This window comes from Chelon labrosus (genome assembly GCF_963514085.1).
Source record: "Chelon labrosus genome assembly, chromosome: 2".
In the NCBI taxonomy this organism is placed as follows: Eukaryota; Metazoa; Chordata; class Actinopteri; order Mugiliformes; family Mugilidae; genus Chelon; species Chelon labrosus.
The window spans coordinates 24,789,486-24,815,871 of record NC_140338.1 but is presented as its reverse complement, the minus strand read 5'-3'; the positions used below and the strand labels follow the sequence as shown (position 1 = coordinate 24,815,871).

At 40.7% G+C, this 26,386-nt stretch overlaps 1 protein-coding gene across 1 annotated transcript; it reads left to right on the top strand.

Moving 5' to 3' along the window:
* chrna6 (cholinergic receptor, nicotinic, alpha 6) lies at positions 1 to 24,682 on the top strand (the record flags this gene model as incomplete). The annotated part of the gene is made up of 8 exons (XM_084558602.1): positions 1 to 148; positions 14,527 to 14,666; positions 15,704 to 15,748; positions 17,848 to 17,957; positions 19,561 to 19,768; positions 20,618 to 21,229; positions 22,016 to 22,285; positions 24,557 to 24,682. The coding sequence occupies exons 1-8, from the start codon at positions 91 to 93 to the stop codon at positions 24,680 to 24,682; spliced, it is 1,569 nt and encodes a 522-aa protein (XP_084414728.1). The 5' UTR covers positions 1 to 90.
* Positions 24,683 to 26,386: the final 1,704 nt, after the last annotated feature.

Genomic DNA, 26,386 nt, shown 5'->3' with positions numbered 1-26,386 from the left:
ACGTTATTATTTCTGTCTCTCGTCGATTTAAACAGAGTTCATTCTGATAAAAAAAAAAGTGACCAGGACTGCCAAACGACACGGGGAGAGATGCAGCCAGCGGTGAGATGGACTTTGCTGCTGCTTCTCGTGGGTTTGAAGGCGCAAGGTAAGTGGGATTTATCCAAGGTAGGGTTGTTATATGAGGATTTGATTAGAGACGCGTTTGGCGTTCTGTGGCTTGGAAAAGTAAGCCTGCCTAAGTAAGCGCCTTTGCGCGCCAGTGAGTCTTGGCACTTAACTTGGTGATTTTGTGATATTTAGGCTGAAAAATAGTGCATTCCCTTTCAGTAAGTTTGTTTATTTATTTTTCGGGCGTTAGAAGTCGGAAACAGGGTCGAGGAGAGCTTCTCTCTAGTGCGCTAAATCCAAAGAAGTGCTTCAGGCTAGAGAGCTGTGTGATCGTGGTTCTCAGATAACAATCGCCAAAAAATCCAAAGAATTGTCAGCTCTTTTCAGAACTATCAGTTTTAGTCTTTAAATTTATTCTCTCACGATCTGACACAAACTAGGTCAACAGAATTAGATGAGAAAGAACCCAAGAAAGGGCAAATGAATTTTGATGAATGCAAATTTTGTTTTTAGGCGTTTGTGTAATTCCACGAAACCAAAACAGATTAAAATTTGTTTACAGGATCTTTTCTTCCTCTTTACAGCAAGGGAGAGAGTTAGTAGGTTAGACAAGGCCTGAGCCAACATTGTTCTTTCAGACAGAAGACAGATATGAGGTTTTCATTCAAGGGGATCGGTCGCTTGCAGGCATTTGATAACAACACATCTCTTAGCAATGTGTGACTTTGGAGGATTCTGATAACCTTATTTTGTTTTATCCCAGTTATGGTAAGAATAAAAAGTTGTATTAACTCGTCATCAGTATATTTATTCTTGTACTTTTGTGTGAAAAGATATGATTAAATTATTGTAGCTTTAGAATGAGGACATGCTTTTGAATATTGGTTATTTGGATGAAGCATTGCGCCTTCAAAAGATTTTTAAGGCTTAAGAGTTAACTTCAGTAAAAGTTATTGTAAAGAAGGATTAAAAATAAACTGTTCTGGTTGAAATTAAGGAACATCTCTACCTTTAGAACAAGACACAGAGCAGTAGAAAGTTATTAAAATATGTATGTTGAAATATGTTGAGTGAATATGCAGAGAAGGAAGAAGGGGAGGGGGGAGATAAGCAGGAAAGAGAAAAGGAAGTAGCGAGGAAAACTATGTTTTGAAAGCACAAAGGAAGAGAGGGAGAGCGTGAGGAAGGATGATGAAATGAAAAAACAAGCAGAAAGGAGAGAAGGAGAGGAAGTAAGGTGGGGAGGGAGGAAAATAAAGGAGGGATAAAATGCACGAGGGGATGGAAGGATTTGTGACTGTTGAAATGCACCGGCTTCTTAATCACTGACCACAGCTGAGCAGAGAGCCTGGCTCTGACCTGGAGCCACTCTATGGAATAGATGCAGACAGTGTAATTATGCTGGAGCATTTCAGACCATTAACCTAAACATTTGCTCCAAGAGCATGAATAGCAGCTATTTGATTTACGCATGGGTGACAGAGAGGCTTTCTGTATACACACATTCTTTATTCCATGCCTGATTATATGAGGGGACTCTCTTTGCACATTAAAAGGCCAATATTTATTCAAGTGTGTACCTAAATCATTCGCACAAAACTGTGATCCAGAAAGGCAGAGATACTTTTGGCAAGTAGACTGATCCATTCTAAGAACTCCTGAAGTTGCAGGTAATCACTGTCCGTTAACCAGACACTGTAGCAGGCTTACGAACCTGTCACTAACATCTTCCAAAGTCTGCTCTGACAGAGTTTGGATAGGTGTGCTAGACTGACATGTTAAAATCTGATTACATTTTTACAAGTCATATGACTCTCAGTGTTCATTTCATAATTGTTTGAATTGATTGCAAATCCAAATTCTCCTACCAGCAGACTCACAAACCTGACGCCATTTAATCTACCCATCAAAAACCAGAGAACAACATATTTAAATATCTAAAAGTAAAGAAGCTGAACTCGCAAGTTTACATCTTTAATATTTATTTACTTTACTTTTATTTTGTTTAGTTTTGCCCTTGTATAAGTTGATACAAGTTGATACAACTTTAGACAATTATAAAAGTCCATATTCCTGGTTTAGAAGATACACTGCCAACAACTGTAATCAAAATCAGGATTCTCTTTATTGCCACATGTGTTCTCACATAATTAGGAATTTGTTGTGGTGGTTAGTACAATACACATAAGTCTGAAAAAAAATAAGGAAATATATAAATAGAGGATAAATTGTACTGTACATATTGTGTATTAAAAAGGCGAGCATTAATCAACTAACAAGGTGAGTTATTGTAACATATTAGGCTTAACACATCAGTGAGAGAGTCTGTGTGTGTGTGTGTGGTGGGGGAGTGTGTTTATAAGTTCAGTTGCGGATGGAAAGAAACTGTTCTTGTGGGATGAGGTTTTGCAGCTTCCTGCCGGAGGGGAGCAGCTCAGAAAGTTTGGGTCCAGGGTGAGAGAGCTCGGCTGCAATCTTTCCTGCCTGCTCCAGTGTCCGGGAGGCGTACAGGTCCTGAAGAGAAGGCAGATTGCAGCCAATTGCCCTCTCAGCAGAGAGAATAATACATTGTAATTGAAGCTGTAATGACATTCCCTCTGTTAAGTTAGCGGTGAAAGTAGCCAGTAGTATTTAATCCTGTTGTGTAGGAGAAGGGTGGGATTGTAGAGCGGGTTGTCCGCGATCCAGGGGGTTAGCAGATTGGTGCATGGACCACATGCTGAAGTGTCCTTGAGCAAACTGCTCCCAGTGCTTTATGCCAGTGTTTGAATGTGTGTTTGTGTGAAGGAGTGGGTAGATGTGTAAGTGTAACTGTAAAGTCACAGTAGCGTACCAACAGGTAGTAAAGCACTAAATAAATAAAGGAGCATTTACAGTAACTTATTGTCAAGACATGCAACTAAAACAAGGCTAACATAGAGGCACCTGGACTTGAACTGAGATAAAACAATTTAGCAAATGATTGAATCTGTAGTCACAAATCATTCACTCTACTGCTTCAGCAGAAGCTCGCACTATGGACAAATCCAAGCATGCATCTGCTTATTTAGTGCAATCTCCAGCTGACTGTGACTGTTCATCAGCATTCACCTGTTTTTTAAATGTGTCCAGTCAGCCCTCAGAAAGTTTACAGTGTGACTGAAGACCACAAACTGCTGTATTGTTCTTGAGTCCTGCATGAACAGTCTGATCAATATTACTCACATGAAAATGTGCCAGAGCATCCTCTTACATGGCTTAGTGTCAGCATAGTTTTGCAAACAGAGAAGCTAGTATGACCTTAGCTTCAGCTGGAGCATTATCTGTATACCTTTACAATACATGACCACATACACACAAAGTGTAAACACGTACACATGCTGTATATAATTAGCCTTCGGTGGTTTCAAAGTGTGCAGCTACTAATGTGTCGCTTCAGCCCGTAGGTATATTCACAATGCTGTCACTTGTATTCAAATAGAGGCCGCTCTCCTAATGTATTTGAATGCATGACTGATGATCTGGTCAGTGAACTGTGGTGATGAGGTGTGTGTGTGTGTGTGTGTGTGTTAGAGTGCAGCTGCGTGGTAACAAGGCTCATATCACTGTAACATTTATAGAGCAGAACACACAGAAGAAGGGGGCGTGGCTAAATACAATCTGAGTCACAGATAAATATGTTGAGAACACCTCATGCGCCAGCCCGCGCTTAACATCCGCCTGTTTTCAAACAGCGTTCAAGAACGCCAGTGTTTTACCAGAACATGCAAAGTGTGGGAGGCATCCTGTGAAAACACGTCTTATGTCACTCGTTAACAAAGCAATATTTGACTTGATTTGTGAGTATGCCAACAGTTTTCTTGAATAGCATATTGGATAATGTGTGTGCTTGACTGTTTGCATGGATTCCAAATATCTGATGAATGAATGGGATTTTATTTTTGACATGTTTAGAAATGTTCTTCCCACCGCAAAGCATCAAACTTGCTAGAAATATAAAGGAAGAACAGCAGGTTTTACCGTACCAACTATGAATGAATTCATTTAAAGGCAAAAGATTAGCAAAACATTTGTATTGACCCTGCTACCTCCGTGTTGTCCCCTGATGTCCACCCCATGTTGGGCAAACACACGCAAAAAGAAGAGAGTCATTATCTGATCAAGGTTGTACAAGGATACCACCTGTCTCAAAATGAATGACTGATTCTACATGAGCCATTTTTAATCATTCTGATTATTAGCAGATTGTCGGTGTCCATGTACACACAGACAATGGTTCCTCCTCCTCCTTCCTCTATTTTCGGCCTGTCCAAGGTGAACATTCTTTCCCACCCCAGAGAAAGGAATATGTCCACTTCATTTTCATCTAATAAGGACAAATTGTCCATTTTCAAATGAGAAGACCGTCTGTGAGATATTGAATTGCAAAGGTTGAGTGATTTTCTTACATGAAACATATTGAAATTCATGTAACCCAGATTTTGGTGGGTGAGCCTTGGGGTAAATTTCTATTAGCTCTGCTCACTTTGAAGGTGAAGAACGCTGAAATTGGGAGAGCGCGCAGATACATGTGTGCAGTCTGGTGTGAATGTCGTAAATGGAGCGATGATGGACCAACAGCCAAGAAGAGAATGAATGGAAATGACAAATCAAACATTTTGACAGAATGTAATTATGGCAAGAAAGAGCTTTTTGTTGTAGACAGCATCAGACACATATACTATTCCATTAACTGGACATGCATACACACACATACGCACACACACACATACAACTACAGTCCCTGCTCCACTTTTCTATCTGTTCAAGCTCCTTGCACCTGTCTCTCACCTTACGGAGACCTTCTTACTCTCAAATCTCTCAGGTTCTGTTGCTGTCATCAGTTTTCTACTTTTTTTTCTCTTTCCTCTCCAGTTTCATCTATGCCTCTCTCTTGAATCCATTGCATTTCCACTAAATTTGACCGCTACAAAAGGAAAACAAGTGTTTGAGGCTCATATGTTCTTCCTCATATAAACACTGTAAAGATAAACACGTTCTCTTTCACCCACATGCCTCTCTCTCTCTCTTCCTCTCCATTTCTCTCCTCCTCACTCTGCTGCTTTAAAAGCATTTGCATGCTCATGGGAGACTGAAGGCTAAATGGCTCTCTTACACTAGCATCTCACACAGTCCATAAAGTGGTCTGTTCGTTTCCATCACTCATTATATGTCCTCTCCTCCCGCCTTTCCCCCTTTTCCCATTTTCCTTCCCTTCACAACACTCTCCGCCATCATTCTGAGCGATACTCGTCTCCAGACCATTTTTTTTTCACAGTATGCACGTTGACCTCCAAACCTCATCTCTTGTGTGCATTAAATATCTCATGGGATGTACAGTATATGCAGAGAACTTGCTTTCTAAGTGAGTTTTGACATTTTCTTCCCACTGACTTAATAATTAATACTGTACTTTTGAATACATTAAGTGTACTGACCTGACTGCAATCACTATCTCTAATTCCTTCCCATATGTTTTGTAGCTTTGTTTGAAAAATAAAAATCCACGTGTCCCATCAGAAAGATAATCTCAATGAAGAACACAGCCACGAAACAATGTCAAAGACAGCTCAGATGCCTTTCAGTTTAAACTACTTACTTGAAACAACAAAGGGACAGTGGTTGTGCATTCTTAGGATTACTGAGAAGAAAGCTTCATACCGGGCATTTGACGTGATATTTGGGCCGACAGTCCATATTGGTCTGACCAGCCCATAAAACCAGTAGATCAGCGACCCGATTGACACTGGGTTGGCCCAACCACACTGTTAAACACTAACCCCTTTCGCATTGGTCCTGCCTGTGTAATGCTTTCACCAGTCATGGACACGCTACCTGTTAGGATCTTCTGAGATGGAGAGAAAATGCAAAGGAGGCACAGAGAAACTGCAAGAAAAAAAAAAGAAAAGAAAGCAACTTGCTCTTCAAGCAAACGTTGCCAAATGTGCCTAAATTACAGACATGTTTGCCACGGCAGGGCCTTCATCAGCTCCCGTGGTTGATGACAGTGGTGGCGGTGGCAACAGTGGTTCTGGCAGTGGTACTCACAGTAAACAGGAACATGTAGTTGAACCTGTGGTGAGCTGGACTGCTTTCAGAACACCTACGCTATGTAATGAGGAGGTTAAAGCAACCCAGCCCCTTGGTAAATCTGATAAAATGATAAAACGTCAATAAAATTATTTTGGCTAATGTTCTATGGCCGAGTTAGTTTGTATTGTAAACGCAGGTGAAATTAGCTAACGTCCTTGTGCCTCTTTACAAGAGAATCCAATAATTCTAGGCGTATTTGTAAATGTAAAGCCACCACTCACCAACATTAAAAGTGAGTCAGCGGGCAGCATTCGGATTTCGTGATTAGACTATTAATTGTTTAACTAGTAGGTCTAGGCTAAGGTACTTTCTAGGCCTGGAAAAAATGAGTTTGGGGCAGTTTTTATGTAGCCAAAAGACAATGTAGGCTACAACGAAAGAAAATCACACTTTTTAAAATGCTGTCATTTTGTTCATTGCCAGTGTCATGCCAATGCAGCCGTGTGTCTGTTTATCAGAGAATCCAATAATTCTGGATGTTTTGTTGAACTAGGTTGAGATAGCATCCCCAGAAGAGGAGAGTGTTAGTGAGAGAGAGGAGAGTAGAGAGCAGGAGGACATAGATTACTTTGCCCATCCTAAGCCTTCTATGTTACAGCGCTTTTTGGATCACCACCCACAACAAAATGCCAAAAATCCAGTAGTGCAAAGGGTATTGACCAGTAAAAATGGATGAATACTGCTTTAAGATTCATATACTGTGATGGAGTGGTGGAGTACACATTTTTGTAGTGTTAATAAATGACACTTTTTAGGAGTATTTATGTGTCCACTCTCACCGATTCCCCTCATTGCAAGGCTTAAGGTACGTGGTTTTAAAGAGCTGCACAGTTGGTATACACATTCAAGAGACCAAAAAGACTGAAAAAAGGGTGCATTATCGAATGTGATGGTCTAGTCTGATCCAAAATGCCAGGGCTGATTTTTTGTCCCAGTCCACCCCTGGTTGCACCTCATGTACAACGTCTTATGTCTGTGAAGGTTCTCAGTCATCCAGGTCATGGTATATCCAAAAAAGGTTTAAAAAGGCAACTGGACTTGTAGAGTTTGTTCAGAAGACGTTTCACCACTCATCCGAGTAGCTTCTTCAGTTCTGGTGGACTGGACTCTTTACGTGTATCCCCACCGGAGAAGCCACTAGAGTAGTAAGGGAAAGACTACTAAAGGATGACTCCTTGGCTGATAGGACCACCCTCACCCCAGACCAACTATGTTTGCTACTCGATCTGTGCCTGACGACCACCTATTTCCAATTTAATGGAGGATTCTACAGGCAAAAACACGGCTGTGCAATGGGGTCACCGGTGTCACCTATTGTGGCCAATCTCTACATGGAGGAGGTCGAGACCAGAGCCCTGAACTCTTTCACAGGTAACACCCCCACACACTGGTTCAGGTACGTGGACGACACTTGGGTTAAAATCAAGACGCAGGAAGTGGAATCTTTCACACAGCACATCAATGCAGTGGACAGCAACATTAAGTTCACTCGGGAGGACATCAGCGGAGGTAGTCTGGCTTTCCTGGACTGTCTGGTGCATGTGGAAGAAGACCGAAGCCTCAACATTGAAGTGTATAGAAAACCCACCCACACTGACCAGCACTTATTATTTGATTCCCACCACCCTCTGGAGCACAAACTAGGGGTCATCAGAACGCTCCAGCACAGAGCACAGACTGTACCCACAAGACCGGACGGCAAGGAGAAGGAGCAAAAGCACATTAAACGGGCACTTAAGACATGTGGATATCCCAACTGGGCCTTTCTAAAAGGCTCAAAAAGATACCCCAAAAGGGACAGAGAGGAGGAGAACAACAAAAGAAAAAACATCGTCATCCCGTACGTGTCTGGAGTGTCCGAAAAACTCAGGAGAATTTTCAGAAATCACCGTATTCCAGTTTATTTCAAACCAGGAAACACACTTAGGCAAAGACTGGTCCACCCAAAAGACAAAACACCCAGGCAAAAACAGAGTAATGTGGTGTACGCTGTTCAGTGCAGTGAGGAGTGTACAGATTTATACACTGGGGAAACCAAACAACCCATCCATAAACGCACGTACCAGCACAGGAGAGCCAGCTCATCAGGAAACGATTCAGCGGTCCACCTACACCTGAAGGACAAAGGACACTCCTTTGAAGATAACAACGTCCAAATCTTAGCCAGAGAAGACCGATGGTTTGAAAGAGGAGTAAAGGAAGCCATCTATGTCAAACTGGAAAAACCTTCACTAAACAGAGGAGGTGGACTGAGATTTAATCTGCCATCTATTTACAATACAGTTTTAACTTCTGTCCCCAAGAAGTTTCAGTCTCATTCACACCTTGACACTGGAGCCTCTGACGGACAAGAGTCGTTAGAGAACCATTCATAGGAAAGAGGACAGGGACAACACAGTCCCCCCCTCCACTACAGGTAAGTACCCAGTCGTTAAGGGAAATTAGCTGCACCAGTTTCTGGTTATTAGCATAACAAGCAAGTTTTTTCAGGAGGAGTTCCTATTTAAACCTCAGATTTCCCACCAGTCCACCAGAACTGAAGAAGCTACTCGGATGAGTGGTGAAACGTCTTCTGAACAAACTCTACAAGTCCCGTTGCCTTTTTAAACCTTTTTTGGATACAACGTCTTAGACATAAAGTAGTTTCTTTAACATATCTCAGAATATCGATGTCATGACTTCCATTTAGCTGCAGTTCTGGGGACCTAGTACGTTGGTTCACTGTCACACAACATGTTTATTTCTGCTAAAATAGAAGTCTGTGGAGATTGACTTGTTTATGGAGACAGCCTCAGTTGGCCATTTGGGGAACTGCAGGCTTGGGGAGTTGTGTGTTGGTTAAATTCTTTACCCTCAGAAGTTGACAGATAGTTCCAACAAACTTCTTTTTAGTGATGTGGACTGTTCATCAGTTCCTCCACCTCAAATATTTGTCTGGTAAATATATATTTATATATATATATTGGTTGAAATCATCATTCTAACAGCTTCCAGGATCCACATCCACATAGTAGATGCAGTGGTTATGCATGGGCTTTCACACTCATTTACTATTCTGCTGTCTATAGTAAGGAGAGTGGATAAACATACCATGTAATCCAGTCCTTAGATTTGTCTTCTTCCTCTTTACAGTGCGCATCACATCAACATGAGGAGTGAATGCAAGGTGTGATGGGCTTGCCATCCCTGGAAACCCAGACAATACCCGGGGGAGAGGTTTAAACAATTGCAGTAGGGAAATAGTTATGTTTAATTAGGTGGTCTTTCATTTAAAGCAAGGTGAACATCTGACATTATCATTTACAAATTTTCATACACTTTCTGTAGATCTTTTTTTTTTTTCATTTTAATTACTATACACACACATTTATATTGTCCTGTCAACATAATAACTTTTCTCTGTTCATGCCATGTGACGTGTTAATCCTACTATGATGAAAGCAGCCAGGGTATAACTGGAGAGAGAGCGGGAGTGTGGGTATAAATATGATAAATCCAGATGAAAGTGGCTAGAACCTGTGCCTCATTTTCTGTCATAATTGGTTCTTTTATGATTACCAACATGAAATGCATCTGACCATGTCAAATGTGTGTATGTGTGTATACACACACATGGTTGTGAGTGCAGAATCCTGTTTTGATCAAAGAGCTGGTTTAGTCGGTGGACATGTAGCAGAGAGCAGCTCTGCCTTTGTAATTATTCTAACAAGTAGATGAAGCACCATGGCAGTCCTCTTTAATCCGTGTATTTTTCCTGCTCTTTTCTTTTTCACAGTTATCTTACCATTTTGTGTTCTACTTTATTATGTTCTCTTGCATCTTTGGGTGGGTTCAAAACTTTTGCTGTCAACAATATGTACAGGAATTGTTTCTATATTTCGCCAAAGATGGATCAGATGCAAAGTGTTTGCTATCATGCTCCCTTTAAACTCTATTTAGCATAGCATTAACACTTGCTAAGCAGCTACCAGACAGAAGGCTAGGAAGTCTGGATTCATATAATCTTCTGAGTGACATCTTAAGAAGGCTTTGCTTTCAGTCTCTTCTCTTCTCTTCTCTTCTCTTCTCTTCTCTTCTCTTCTCTTCTCTTCTCTTCTCTTCTCTTTTCCTGTCCTCATCCTGGTGATTTATTTGATTCTGATAGTCCTTCTCTCCAGAGGACTGTCATCAGGAGTTCAGCACCAGATGGCTTTCTGGAGTCATTGTTGTCTGCATGGAGAGGGTTATCTTTTGCCTGTGACCGAGGGATCCTGATATAATAAAGTCAACAGTCTTTCATCATTAGGATTTCAGACCTTCTCCAAAGAAGTCCATTTTAATTAAGAAGATTTTTTTCTTTCATCTGTTTCCAACTCAGTTTGTCTGGTTTTAGCCAGCATTTCAAATGGCTTTAGGTGGGAAAATGACAGGGCCCCCTCTAGACAAAATCTTTGAGGTGACACAATTTCCCCAGAGTTCCTTGAGTTGGCAGAGGTCTTTTGTTCTTTGTGTCTTCTTTAGTTTACCTTTTTAGTTCTCTCTTTCAGACTTTTTGCACATTCCCTCTCCTTCCAATCCAGTCTCTCCTGCATCTCCTCTCCTCCATCCAACCACCTTTAGAGCTGCCCTGCAGAGAATAATAATATCGATCTAGATATTTATAGAGGAAGTAAGCAGGATTTCTGTGTGACAAGTCTTAGAGCACTGGGGGGTCTTGAAAGAGGAAGAGTGGGTGATCGTCTTCACAAACTGCAGGAGTGATAACTGATGTGACTCAGCTGGCTTCAAGGCAGCAAACTGTGTGGGGAACTTTCAACTTGTCGCTTTGATACGGTTCACTTTGAAAACTTGTGCAGCTTACACAACCACCAGTAGCTGGTCTGTCTAGTGCTGTTTCACTGTTATATAGTATAAATTCTAGATTAAAAGTTATATCCCTGAAGATTCCTGACGAATATTTGGTTCGCGACAAAAACAAAAAAACAACAAAAAAGTGCAACTGTATCCTTTTAAAGTGTTGCCAAACAAACATAATGTATGCTATCTCAATAACTGCGTGTTTTCTCACCATGTCAAAAGCAACTGTGATCTAACTGGTGATCTAACTGGAGGCTGCACCACACAGTCAATGGGCTGCACATAACGCAACACAACTAGTTCTCTGCCAACAATAGAACAAATTAAAGTTGACTGAAAAACTATAGAGGTAATTTGCCTGTTGCCTATAACTGTTCATCTAACCATGGCTCTTCCATCATGTTCGGTTGTTCAAAAAGTGGAAAGAAACTAATGAAGCAGAAATATTATGCTATTGTGTTTATTTATTCAAGAAAATGAATCATTTGTACATATCTGTGAGGTGCAAAAGTAAGTGAACCCTTGTTTTCAGAGTCTGGTGTGACCCTCTTGTGCAGCAATAACGGCTACTAAACATGCCTGATAATTTCTGATCAGCCATCTACAGCAGCGTGGAGGAAATTTAGTTCATTCACCCTGAAAGAGCTGCTTTAGCTCTGAAATGTTGGTGGGTTTCCTCACATGAACTGTTTTCTTTGTGTCCTTATACAACATTTCTATTGAATTGAGGTCCAGGGTTTGACTCTGTCATTCCAAAAGATTCATTTTGTTCTTTAATCTTAAATTCTTTTTTAGAGCAACTTTTGTAGAATGATGCTTCAGGTCGTCTTTACTTCATGACCCATTTTCTCTTAAGATCCAGCTCAGAGACAGATGTCCTGACATTTTCTCTTAGAATTTGCTAGTATAATTCAGAATGCACTGGTCCATCAGTGGTGGCAAGACATCCCAGATGCAGCAAAAAAGGGCACTGAACAACACCTGAGTCTCACTACATTAACTGGAAACACTTCTGAACAGATGGACTCTAGTTTTGCCTTGAAATTAATTTGTAATTCTAGAGGTGCACTTGCTTTTGAACAAATACCAAAGCATAATATTTCTGTTTCATTTGCTTGATTGGGTTCTTGTCTCCTCTTATGACTGTGAAAGTCTGCAGATTTTTTGAGTCATTTTTATGCAGAAATGTTGAAAATTCTGAGAGGTTTTAAGTGGCAGTGTGTGTACAATATGCAGGTAGGTAGCCAGGAAGCCAGACTAACTTCCCCTCCCACACATTGTTTTGTGGCTTTATGCAGTGATGGATAGAAGAGTAACACTGATATAGTCATCAGCATCATCCGAGCACCGTAGAGTTGAATTTATTTACAAAACAATGGTTCTGATTGGTTGTAAGACTATCTAATTGTGTGCTTGTGAGTATTTTTGTGTGTGTGTGTGTGTGGGTGGGTGTGTCTGTCTGTGTGTGTGTGTGTGTTTCCCTCCATATAGCTTGACACACGCCCCATAATGAAATTTAATGGTGTGTTAATGAGTCTGACTACACCAGGCTGGTATGTATGCATTTTAAATTCTGGTGGAAATGGTGGACTCAGCCACTACAGCTGAAAATTAAAAATTTATTATGACCATAGATTAATTCACATTAGTATCTGGATAAATGTATAAACTATGGATTACGTTTTGAATTTGGTGAAGTTTGGATTCATAGGATGACATAAACCTCCCCCATTGTTACAGATCTGAGGCTAGAGCATAAAGAAAAGTTAGAAATGGGAATACAGAACTGGGGGGAAAAAAACGAAATGTCAGCACCTCCCACACACCATACAACTCTATTCTTCACCTGTGCTAAAAAAACAAACTCCAGCCTCTGTCTTCAGGCTACTGTCTGTAGCTCTTCTTGCTGAGCATTTTCTACAATCTGGACATGCTGAGGTTTGCCTCAGGCCTTCTAGGTTCCTTCCTGGATGATTAAAACTAAAACAGGGGTGTTCCTATTTTGGTTACACAACACTTAAGCTGCAAACATATATATATATGTAGGTAAATTGTAATGAGGACAAACCTCTCAGTCGCCGGCAGCTATACCGAGCCATCTTTGACAATATTCAGACTGAGAAGAAGAGGACATGCTTGTCACTGTGATTTATTTTGATTCAAATATTACATTTTTAGTTGAGTTTAAACTGGATTCCATTCTAGGATTTCTTGGACACTAATACCTGTCCACCATGCTGCCTAAGCTGACAGAGTTACTTCTGAGGCTTTTAAAAACATACACCCAAAAGTTTGTTTCCTTCTATATGATGAACTTTCGTGTAAGTTCAGTGGTTTTCTTAGACTGACTGAACTGAACAAGGCTAAATCTATTGCTTTCATATTGCACTGCGCTCTCATCAAAGCCCAGAGCCCCCGCTGAGCATTTAGACATGACCTTGAGGCTCAGCATACCTAACAGAGGAAAATAAATATACACTCATGTTCTGCAAATGAGTTTAACCATGGCAGCGATGCACGCTTGACACCAACTTGGAGCTGCTGGTAATTTGTAAACATGTTTCAAACTGAGATGAAAAGATGCAATAATGTGATGGAAGGAAAAGAAAATGTTTGTTAAAAAGTAATTAAAAAGAATAAAGATTTGGCCAGTGTGACGCTGTTGGTCTTGAAATTTGTCAGAAAAGATGAGATCTACTACTTGTCAGTTTGTCACCCATCTAAACAATGACTGAGCTGAACAATAGGAGTCTACGAATATATGAGCAAGTCCAGAAGGAATGTGCTGGGGCTAATGAAAATGCTCTCATGGTTAACTGAACTAAACTTAAATGAACTGAGGCAGGGAGACACTCAGGATGTCAGGGTGAAAGGTCAGTGAGAGTCAGCCATGTCATGAATAATGTTCTGAGTCCCTCCCCCTTCTCTTATTCCCTATGAGATCAGTTACAGGGAGTACGTGCAAGACATTTCTTGGACTGGACACTTCTGCTCTTGGTTTCCAGCATTCTTCAAGGCAATGGTCCAATTTAGTCCATCTCAAACAGCCCCAACGTTATCTCACCCGCCCATTTTTATTCAAAGTCGACTTTTTACTCTGATGATGCAAGCTGATGATCTGAAGAGACTGCTTTATAGATGATTCATTAAACATCATGAAACATTAATTCCACCAAGTCAAAAAGCTTACTGAAGTGACGCTGCAAGAAAAGAGAATCAAGTCATTTTTCCTCTCAGTTCCCTGTTTAAGTTATATAAGTTAGTTGATTAGATTTGGCTTGGAGGACTGTGGATGACAGCAGTGATTGATCAGTGTTAGCCTTTAAGAACTCCGTGAGAGATACAATTTGTTATCACATTTTTTTTCTAACACTGCCTTTTCTTCCTGTCTCTCCCAAATGTCACACTCATTTGCCCAGTCTCATATTTTTCTTCTTGCCTCTCTCTTCTTTGTCTCCACACCCCCAGAATGCTTCTCATCCAAGGCAGAGGACCGGCTGTTCAGGAAGCTGTTTAGACGATATAACCAGTTCATCAGACCAGTGGAGAACGTCTCCGACCCCGTCACTGTGGAGTTTGAGGTCTCCATCTCACAGCTCGTCAAAGTGGTAAGCTTGCCATCCTCACATACACATGTAAAGGACCACTGCGAATTAATTTCACACTGTCAAGTTTTAGAAGTCAATGAACAAAGGTACAGAGTCAAAGAGTCTGTGTGAACTGTGAGAGGTCTTCCTACAAGCATCTCTATCGTATTTCCTACCTTTGAAACAGAAAGGCAGAAAGATAAGCTGCAGAACGAGAGAAGGGGAAGCGCAAAGTGAACACAGTGTTTACTTAGTCTGTTCAATTTCACGGATCCGAAAAATGTCACCCAGTGCTGTTATACGCCGCGGTCTTGCTTTGCTCGTGTTAAGTTTCTAACACGCGTGGTGGTGGTGGTGATGGTGGGTGGGGTTGCTGCACATTCCCCAGTGAAAAGAGGCTTCAGCTAAGAATGAAAAAATCCACAGATTAAGAGAAAATTGCCTGCAGCAGCCTTTTTCAGACTGGACTGATATGTAGCTGTATCTGCTCACTCGGCAAGGTGAGATTAATTTAAAGGTGAGTGTGTGAACGTGTACATCCGAGTGCAGGTTCATTTAATGAGTGTGTGGGTGGGTGAGTGGGTGTGTGTGTGTGTGTGTGTGTGTGTGTGTGTGTGTGTGCGCACATTTTCACATCATTTTGCTCCGGATGTGGCTGATGCAGTTTTCTGGGTGGCTTGTGTTGGGAATTGGGAGAATCACGATATTGCAAATCAGAACTGAATAAGGGTCAAACAGGAAAGGCAGGGAGGACGGCACATCTGTAACCTTTCCATCTATTATTAACATACTCAAGGTCGACCTTTTCCGTCAATCATCTCTGGCTCTAGAGGGCAAAGATTAGAGAAGGAATTCCATTTCTTTAAAAAACAAAACCTGTGGATATGTATACCTGGCTAAATTCTTTCCATTGTCTCATAAAACTGAATATGGTGTGACCTTTACCAGAAGTCATTTGAGCTGATGTACAAATAACACACACACTCTTTCATGTACGGGCAAATAAGCCAACACATTTCCTTGACAACAACCTCTCTTTCTTCTTTGTGTCTGGGCAGGATGAAGTGAACCAAATCATGGAAACAAATTTATGGCTCAGGCATGTAAGTATACAAACACAGGCATGCATTAACTATTTCACTGACTTATCTCCATCTCATTGGGGTGAGAGAAGTAAGTGAAGGCTGAAGACGGATCGCGTGTGTGTATGTGCACATATCTATCCAAACAAAGGTCCGCATAGGGTGAGGCGCAGTTTCCCTCACTCCGTCTGTGTGTGTCATGCATCACTGAAATGTTAAATACTAAGAATAAAGGGGAGGGCAAGGAAAGAAGGATGAACACTTGAACACTATCAGCAGGTGATCAATGTCAGCATTATGGTTGGTCACGCTCTACCTCTCAACAGATCTATAGCCACAGACCTCGTACTCCTGACCTCACTCTGCCAGCTGTTCTCCCAGATAACATTTGTCTCTGGCCTCCCCCTCATCCGTATTTCTCTTTAAAAACAAACTTCTACAAACATTATAGATCTTCACATTTTGAATGTATGACTAATAGCTATTCATGGCCAAACATATGCTCGAAGCCGGTGCGATTCAGTAGTAGATAAGATGATGCTTTGATCCTGCAGCTCTCCAATTAAAATACATTGAAGGGCATGTATAGGCAAGCTTAATTTGTTGTTTGGGATGGCTGAGCTGTTTATTTATGAGATGGCGTCGCTAACGAGAAGCTGTGTCAACATCACAGTGACTGATAAAGACTCTGGATTACAGCCAGTGGGTAAACAGTGGAAGCCATTTTAGAAAGCCACCCCATTGATGAATTCGCTTCAAATGCTCTGCAGCACCACTGCAGGGGATTCTTTATACGCTAGCTTTAATATGCGGAGTTTCTAAATTTGTTCACTCACAGAACTGAGATCCACTGACTAGCTTTATACAAGCGAGAAGAAAATGTGTTAACACACTGTGCAGTTAAAGACAGCCATGGTGTCTGCTTTGGACTGTCTTTGGTGTTTAACTTTGAAAAAATATAAAATATAGTTGTTTTTTTCGCAGCACATTCTTCCATCTCTGCTTTTAACTTGTATCAAATTATTTGGATTTGTTATTTCTGGGACTTGCTTTTCCTTATTCCTTATTTTATCCCTCATAAACATTTTAACACTGATGGGGTATTCTAGGGGCTGTATGAAAATAATCTGGGTGTTTAGGAGAGCTGGACCTCTTGCTTCAAAACAAAGTCTTATAAAGATGTATTAGAATTATTTAAAAGAAAATAGATAATTGAATAACTGAATATGAAATATATGGATGAGTAAATAAACATCAATTAAAAATTGTGACATCTCTTTCTCTTACTTAAATGTTACAGTACTGTACAGTACAAAGAAAATGAATAATATGCTCTATTTAAAAGTCAAACTACTAAGAATAATACTAATATTACTACTACTATTACTTTGAGTACTACATCTAATAATAAGAAGATGAAAAGCCTTGAAAATGACCGACGGACGTTTTCTCCTAATGAAAATAATTTAGCTCAGCTCTTTGTTGATACAAGAGCAGGATTTTTCATTTTCACTAGAGTCTCGTGGCTACAACAGGCTACACACCTGATCAAGAATTCCATCTCCAGCCAATCATAATGTATACTCCCTGGATAGATAAATGGAAAAGGCAGCGTAGCATGAAGTGGTTAATTAAAGACCTCCCAGGTCGTAACTGGATATTAATGAATGAATTCATCTCGAATAGCATGCAAATAGCCAAGACTAATGGATCTATGCCTCATGAAACGGTACCTGCAGGTATGATAACATGAACGTGCTCATCTTATATTCCTATAGGTTATACATTCCCCCTCTATCTTAACTGCTCTTTGTACAGATATGACCGTGTTTTAAAACCTTACATGATAAAATTATGAAATGACTGTGACTCTAATCTCTAATTCCTTTGCTCAGTAAAACTAATGTTTCTTTCTCTAAACATTAACTTTTTTTTTATTTGGCTGTGCTGTAAAACATCAAAGGATGTTCTGCCTGCAGTATAAATACGCTTTTCAAAATATTCCCAGGAAGGAGGATGTCTCCAGTGACTAAAACTGTCTGCCGTGTACAATGCAAAACACAAAACAGTTTGCTGACTCCCCAGCATGCTCACAATGTTTTCCTCTTCTTTGCCTTCAGATATGGAACGACTACAAGCTACGATGGGCTCCGGCAGACTTTGATGGGATTGAGTTCATTAGAGTTCCATCAAACAAGATTTGGAGACCTGACATTGTGCTCTACAACAAGTGAGGCATTAGTCATAATTCATCTGCTCTGCTAACATCAACATTATTGCAATATTACCCATTGAAAAGGCAATCACACTGGCTTCATGTTCTAACTTTGTAAAGAAACCATGTTTTCATGACAAGTTAAAGCTGTGTGAATAATACCGTTAGAATAGAAGAAGGAAAGAGTAAAGGCCAAACTAAAAGAATGGTGTCTCAGCGGTCCCCTTACAATGTCTCAACTGATGATTGGGCATTCAAAGCGTCATTAGAGAATATCTTTTGTGTATCTGTCCAACTCGTTATTTTACGTTTTTGTTCTTTACCAAGAACAGGATCTTTGTCACACTTTTACTAAAAGGATCAACATTTTACTAATCTCTACACAGTCTAATCCAGTATTAGCATATGAACAAACAGAATCTGTAAACAAGGATCTGGTACCAGAAGCTTTTCTTTTTCTTTAAGTTTATAGTCTGAGTGGCACCAGCCAATCACAGTCTTTGGTTACATGCCAGCATACGCTGTCGATGAGTTAGCAAACAGGTCGAGTCTGTCAAGAAAGTACTTTAGCTATGTGACCTGCTAGTTCTTAAATTATTTTTTTGTTTTACAAATACTGAATAAGTATACGCAACAACTCCTTTTGGAAAATAACCAAAGTTGTGTCCCAGCAGCTGGATGTTAGCCTCTATAAACAAACATCCACAGATAAATATGCAGAATCTAAAGGCAAGGGACAAAATTTGTGGTTTTAATTTGTCCAGCTAGTATTGATTGATGATGTTTCAGCAGACTGATTTCATCGTATGCAGGTGAACAGTCATCTGGGCGAAGAGCAAAGTCAGTGGACTGCCCCTCATATTCTGTCAGCAAATAAATATTAAATAAAAAATAGAGTGAGTATAAAACTGGCTTGTGAATCATACTCTGAAGTATGATGAATGCAAGGAACAGGAAGTCTTGGCATAGTTAGCCATTAGCTAAAGCCTTGAAACTTCCCTACACTAAGTCATTAGACAAAAGCTAATGTTGGTCCAGTGGTGCAGCCCCGAGCTTCTTTCAGCTCAGAGATTTGGATTCACGGTCTGCAACTTTACTGTTTACTGTTCAGTCTTAAGACTTTCTAATCAGCCTTGTTTCCAGCAGCAGGCAGCTGTTTTCAGTTGCATAAACTCACTGTAGAGCATCTAATGTAATATCTTACATCAATGACCGCATTTCTGAAGCACACATTTTAGTTATAGCTTCAACAACTAACAATAGAGTTAAAATGAAATATGCTAATAAGGCTGTCTATGGTCTGTTACTCCTGTGTTCTATTCACTCCGTTTCAATTCACTTGATTGTGTTCTTTCTACTTACGATAGAGGCTCATGATGATAATCTTTGCCATCTGCCTTTTATGCAGTCTTTCATACTTCTATAATTTTACCTTTTATCTTCTCCTCTTTATTCTCTGGCCCACTTCCATTTTCTCCTCACGTCCCCCTCTCACCATTTGACATCTCTGCCATCTTATAACTTGTGTGTCCTCTTCTAAACATGCTTGGATCATGCACACCTTCCCTGAAATGGGAACACATCTCACTGATTAAACATACACATACCTCATGAACAGTGCCGTAGGCGATTTCCTGGTGGAGGATAAGACCAAGGCCTTGCTGAAGTTTGATGGTACTATCACCTGGGTTCCTCCAGCTATTTTCAAATCCTCCTGCCCAATGGACATCACCTACTTCCCCTTTGACTATCAGAACTGCTCTATGAAGTTTGGTTCCTGGACATACGACAAAGCCAAGATTGACCTGGTACTTATTGGGTCTAAGGTTAGTGATGGTGACCGTGTTTAAGTCTAATGTAAATATCAAGTAATTTCTTATGTTCTCTCTGTTTTGCCCATTGAACTACTGATGACAATCCAGTAATGTTTACAGTATGTATTAAAGATTCATTATTTTTTCTATCAATTTTACACATTAAAGCTCAGTTTACTAGTAATGGAGAGCACCGTTCAGTCTGTGGAAGCTGTTTATAATGTCTCCTGTAGCACTAGAACGAGGTTTAAAAAAGAAATTGTGTATTCCCAAATATTTGCAAAAACTTCTGGATACAGGAGCAGAAGTGAGCATCAAGGAAGAAGAATGAATTGCCCGATGGGGAATGTAGAAACCAACATTTCTGAAGCTGGACCCATACTGGGTATAAGACTGGTTGTCTTGTCTTTTACAGCTTCACTTTTAATCTTTTAATATATCTCAGTCCAACACCTGACTAGCCTAATGAAAGTGCAATACTAAATCTTAGGATAAAACATCTTTGTTAGTGTATAATTTGAATTTAAAGGCAGAAAAAAAGGATTTTCACAATCACTATTTGAATCACAACCCATCTATAGTTTAAACAATCCTTGGCTGAATTTCCATTTTCTTCCCATTTTTCTATGAAATTCCTATTTATATAAAATTAGGATGAGCAGCAAGCATCACACAAGGTTCGGTGAACCAGAAAGAGTTTTAAATTGGTTTGCACTTCCATACAAATTTCTATTTATCAGGGTACCATATGTATTGTATTGACCGACAAGAGCCTCTTAAGAAGGGTAAATTAAATCTAAATGTTCTGCTTGAGGTAGACTGTGATATGATGTGATTTTAAGATCTTTAACCATCTCCTAGGTGAACCTGAAAGACTTCTGGGAGAGCGGCGAGTGGGAAATCATCGATGCCCCAGGATACAAACACGATATCAAATACAACTGCTGTGAGGAGATCTACCCAGACATCACCTACTCCTTCTACATCCGGCGCCTGCCACTCTTCTACACCATCAACCTTATCATTCCCTGCCTCCTCATCTCTTTCCTCACAGTGCTGGTTTTCTATCTCCCATCTGACTGTGGAGAGAAGGTCACGCTCTGTATCTCCGTCCTGCTCTCCCTCACTGTGTTCCTGCTCGTTATCACGGAGACCATCCCCTCCACATCGCTGGTCATCCCGCTCATTGGAGAGTACCTGCTCTTCACAATGATCTTCGTCACACTCAGCATTGTTATCACCGTGTTTGTTCTGAATGTGCACTACCGCACGCCAATGACCCACACGATGCCGAGCTGGGTCCGCTCTGTGTTTCTCAAAGTGCTGCCGAGGATTATGCTGATGCGGAGACCGATTGATGAGGACAGCAAGGTTGGGGGGTTGGACAGCAGTGGGGAGGCAGGAGGAGCTGGAGGGGGAGGAGGAGGCGGAGGAGGAAAGGGAGGGAAGAAGCGGAAGAATAGCTTGATGCAGGTAAGTGGCAACTTAAGAAAGGCTCTCACCCAAGTGTCATGAATGGCTCATGTACACACCACAGAAATGTTGTGGTTGTAATGTAACATATATTCTAGAGTACACCAGTTACAAAGGGTGAGGAGGTCCTGAGTAGAGCCACTACAAGAACAATTCAGACTAATAACTATACTTGTCCATAAATATATGATCTGGGTAACGAAGAAACTGTATACTGTACACTCATACATCTAAAACTGGACAAAGTGTGTTTTAGCTGTGGGTTAGGGAACCATCATTGATTGCTGCCACTGATTTTTATTTATTTATTTTCTTTTAGATGTTGTTCAGTTATAGTTTGGAGAAAACTGAAAGTTTCCCCACAGTATTACCCAAGACACATTTCTTTAAAGAATATGTTCCCAATTCAGGTAACCCAACCTTGGATCACCTGAAACAGCGTACTGAGAGTATTTCTAACTCTTTGATAGCATGCTTGTTTTTACCTCTGCACATTCTTGTCATTAGAGTAATCCATTGGGATCTATTTATCGACTACCTGCAAGCACTGAGGACAATCGATAAAAAACTTTTCCCTACTGGTAAAGAATTTAAACAATGATCACACACAAGATGTGTTGATAACATGTCTTTCCTTGACATTGCCTTGTTAATGCTGATTATCCACGATCCTACAGATGTATCGCAGAAATCCCATAACTGTGAACTGAGCCATGGCTGGAAAAGATGAATCATTACTATGAAGTGAAGATTGTGAATCTGAACCCTGCCTGTGATCTCCAGCAGGTCGGAGGAGGATCCCTAAACTGTCTGGAGTTCGGGGACAGTAGGCTCTCGTCTGTTGAGGGCTGCACGGGTAAGAAATGCCCTTGCCCCTGCCAGCATGGGAAGGAGACCCCGGAAACACCAGAAACTGGGAATATGTCGCGTCAGCTGAGTCACCAGAGCATCAACACAGTGGTGGCCTTCTCTGTGTTGTCACCTGAGGTCAAACAGGCCATCGAGAGTGTCAAGTACATTGCTGAAAACATGAGGAGTCGCAACAAGGCCAAAGAGGTGAGTCACTGATATTGAGTGATCACTTTGAATGTCATTTGGTAATAAGAGTAAAATAAATTGGAATCAATTCAGGATTGAAATCTGTTTTTGTATTAAAATAGCCTCGTTCACAGGCTTAGATGTATGATCAAAAATCAGAAAAAGAAACAGGAACAACATTCCAATATTGCAGACAACAACTGGTCACCCACGGACATCTCTGAGTACATGTCAAACTCTGTGAGTTTGCTGTGAGGGTGAGGAGTCAAGTCCTTAGGGAATCGCTCCTGTCACATGCAGATTATGCCTGAGATTAATGATACTGTCAGGCTTGAATGAGCTCACAGCAGCACTCGCCTGTAGTCTGTTCTCTACGCTGCTATGAGTCAGAATGCAAGAGTCACAAGGCAAGGCCATCTCGCATTAGTTCGGATCATGTCAGCGTCATATTAAATTAATATAATGATAATGGATTGAAAGTCAAACTCACAATTTAGATGGGGCAGTATGAGTGCACTCAACTGCAGCAGTTATTTTTGTGAAACTGGACACACTGAACTTCTTGTAAGTAAAAACAAGAGTGATCAGTTCTCAGGATGACGCGGTGCAGGTGGGTCTATTTAAATGAAACAGTATGGCTCTGACAAAATTAATTATTAGCCAGTCGTCGCCATGTCCCAGGAAATACTCATTCTGTCCTCACCCTTTCGTTCACGCAGTCGTCTAGCAGCTCCAGCACATCAATCACTTGGCAATAGGACAAATCAATATTTTTCATAAACCATAGGTAATCCACTAAGCATAATATAACATCATGTGTGATGGTTAGCCTGGTTTTAATTAGAACTGAAATGAGCACATGAACTGAATACCATTACTGTCACTGGAATGACTTTCACACTCTGTGTTGCCAGTTTCCCAAGTCTCCAATTTACGCATGCATGTGTCAAGTCTAGTTTGTGTTTTGTTAGAATTTATGCTCAGGGTCTTGAAACTGAAACAGCTAAGCTGAATTTAACCATCTGTAATTTTACAACTGGGCAGCACAGTGGTGGTTAGCACTGACTCCTCACAGTAAGAAGGTTCTAATCCATGGGCCGACTGTGGCCTTTCTGTGTGGAGTTTGCATGTTCTTTCTGTGTCTGCGTGGGTTCTCTCCATGTACTCCGGCTTCCTCCCACCGTCCAAAGACATGCTAGTTAGGTTAATTGGTGAGTCTAAATTGGCCATAGGTGTGCATGTGAGTGTGAATGGTTGTCTGTCTCTCTATGTTAGCCCTGCGATAGACTGGTGACCTGTCCAGGGTGTACCTCGCCTCTCGCCCAATGACTGCTGGGATAGGCTCCAACCCTCCTCGACCCTCCAGAAGACAAGCAGTTACAGAAAATGAATGAATGAATTCTACGACTCACATTTGTGATTTTCATACTGCAACATGTCAAAAGGTCTTCTGCCAAAAAAAACACATTATTATCCTGCTATTCTCCATGTAATGTGTTGAATTCTGCTTTATTCTAAGTAGAGTTGGACTTTGCCTTTACAAAATTCGTAGACAAAACTTTGGAATCTTGTCAAATGAGAAATATAATATTCCAGTGTTGATGTGCTTTATATAAATCTACAGGCTCCCGTAGAAAGTAAACACACAGCAAGCATGCTTATGCATAATACATTTATGCAAAGACACTAGCAAAAACAATATTAGCCTGGGATAGCTGTGCTGTAATTCTTTGCAGCATTGTTCAAGAGTCTAACCTGCTCCATAGGTTAAATATAATGTAAGTTGGAAGGAAATAATTTTAGATCGGAGTCGAGAGCTCTCCCTCCTCTCCCTGTCAGTTATAAATACAGTGGGTGAAATGAAATCTCCCAAAGGGGAAAAGGAGCCTTTGATATGCAAAACCCATGGCTCAATCAGCTTTGTCAAAACACAAGTGGCTTCTTTTGACGCCGTGGTATGAATGTGATTATCATAGTAATTTCTGCCTGTGTAAATTATGTATCAATTTTCTGTTGACTTACACAAAATGTTCAACTGTTTTTCTCTTCTTTTTCTGTCTTCTGTTTTTTTTTTTTTTTTTTTTACATCTTTTTGCTGCATAATCCTTACCTCCCCCAATCTACTGCAACAACCTTGAACCTACTGATATTCTGAATCACCTGCTTCCTCTCTCACTGTGAACGCCTCCTCACTGGCTTTTAAAAAAAAAAATCATCTTTCACTTGTAACCACTGACACCACCCTCTGTTACCCCACCCTTGCTGTTGTGTCCCCTCTCCTGCTCACAGGTGGAGGACGACTGGAAGTACGTCGCCATGGTGATTGACAGAATCTTCCTGTGGGTGTTTGTGACCGTGTGCGTCCTGGGAACCGTGGGCCTGTTCCTCCAGCCTCTTTTTGGATTCTTCTCATAACTGGTAACTTGTCCAGGGTTTTCTGCCGCTCTGTACCCAGCGGTCCTGAGCAAGTAACTGATGAACTCACAGACAGAGTTTCTGTGTCCTAAAGCACTATTTGATGTGCTGGTTTTGCATCTTGCCTTTTACAGTAATAGCTGTAACAGCAGTTAAAAAGAAACACTGAAATTTTCAGCTGGAGAACTGCATAACAGATAAAAAAAAGTTGGAAGACCTTTAATTTACATTTCTTTAGGGCTGCTTAGAAGGGACGATGTAGTATCTATATACAAAATGTGCTTTCTTGTCTATTTAAAGAAGATTAACTTGATTTCTTTCTCATTAATAATAATGAATTAATACTGCCTGGTCCATGTCTGTCCATCTGCTACCAATGTTTACATAGAGTCAGTGAAATAGATTACCGTTTCAAAACATGTCTTTTACTGTGAATGGAGATCAGTCACACCAAATGTCATGAACAGCACTTAGCTAGATTTATGCCTCTGCATCGGATCTAGTCTGCCGTGCACCTCCCTACAAATGTAATTACATGTCACGGTGACGCAGACTACACCAACTGAGACCGGTCCACATAGCATTTCCTCTTCCCAGTCTCTCAGTGGTCGAACGGAACACACAGAAGATTCACCATCTCTCTGCCTCCCTCACATCATCCACTCAGTTGTCTTCTCTCTTTTCTGCGTTAAACTGATCTCAGAAAAAGAAAATAAGCATTCATTAGCTTTACCTGCAACATGAGCAGTTGAACTTGTCATTGTTTGAAGTATACAGACAAACTCTACAACAGCGTAAGGCTACCTTCATAGGCTGCTACGTAGCCTCTGCATAGATCTGATGCAGAGTTATAAACCAAACTTTAGAGGAACTGCTAGTCTGCTAAGAGTGCATTAATGTTAACAATGCAAAGCCAGAGCATAGTTTGTTGAACTGGGGTCTCTCTGCGTCCAGCTGTCAGGACATAAACTTTCTACCGACCGCTCTCCACTGAGCTGACTGATGACCGCCATACCCACTCCACAGTCTGATTCATCAAGCTTCTCACTGTCAGAACGCTGGGGGATTTCTTGTGTCGTTTCCAATTAGAGTTCAGACTTCCTTGGCAGTGGCAGTTTTTATGAAAAAGGGCAGGGTGTTCTTCTTTTTGTAATTACAAACCATGTGTTTATAAATGTGCTCTGATTAATGTTCCACAAGGTAATTGGTTGGCCTGGTAAATACTGGATTAAATGGTACTTGATTAGTTGCTCCTGAAATAGCATTGCATTTATTAATTCATAAGAGGATTCTATCATCCAATTCCACGGCTGCTAATTCAATCTTTTTTTCTTGTCACGTTTGATTAGGTTTGCTATTAAGTGCAAATAACCAATGAAAGAAACATGCATGTCAGAAAATGTGATTGCTTTGACCTAGGGCTGGGCGATATATTAAATCAATTTGATTAATTGCAGACATTTTTGTGCAATGTGGAAAATGCCTAAATTGCAAAATAAAGTCACAATATGTGCTGACAGTCGTTTCATACAACAACAGCAATAGAGGTAAAAAAATTAAAAAAAATAAAAAAATCTCTGGAGTCACAACAATAGTGTAATATGTTGCAGTTTCCTTGGAGATGCCCTGTAGGTTGGTGCAGACTGAACTCAATGAGCACTTTAATTGAGCTTACCCACTATTCACAGCTTGCTTTCAATATGG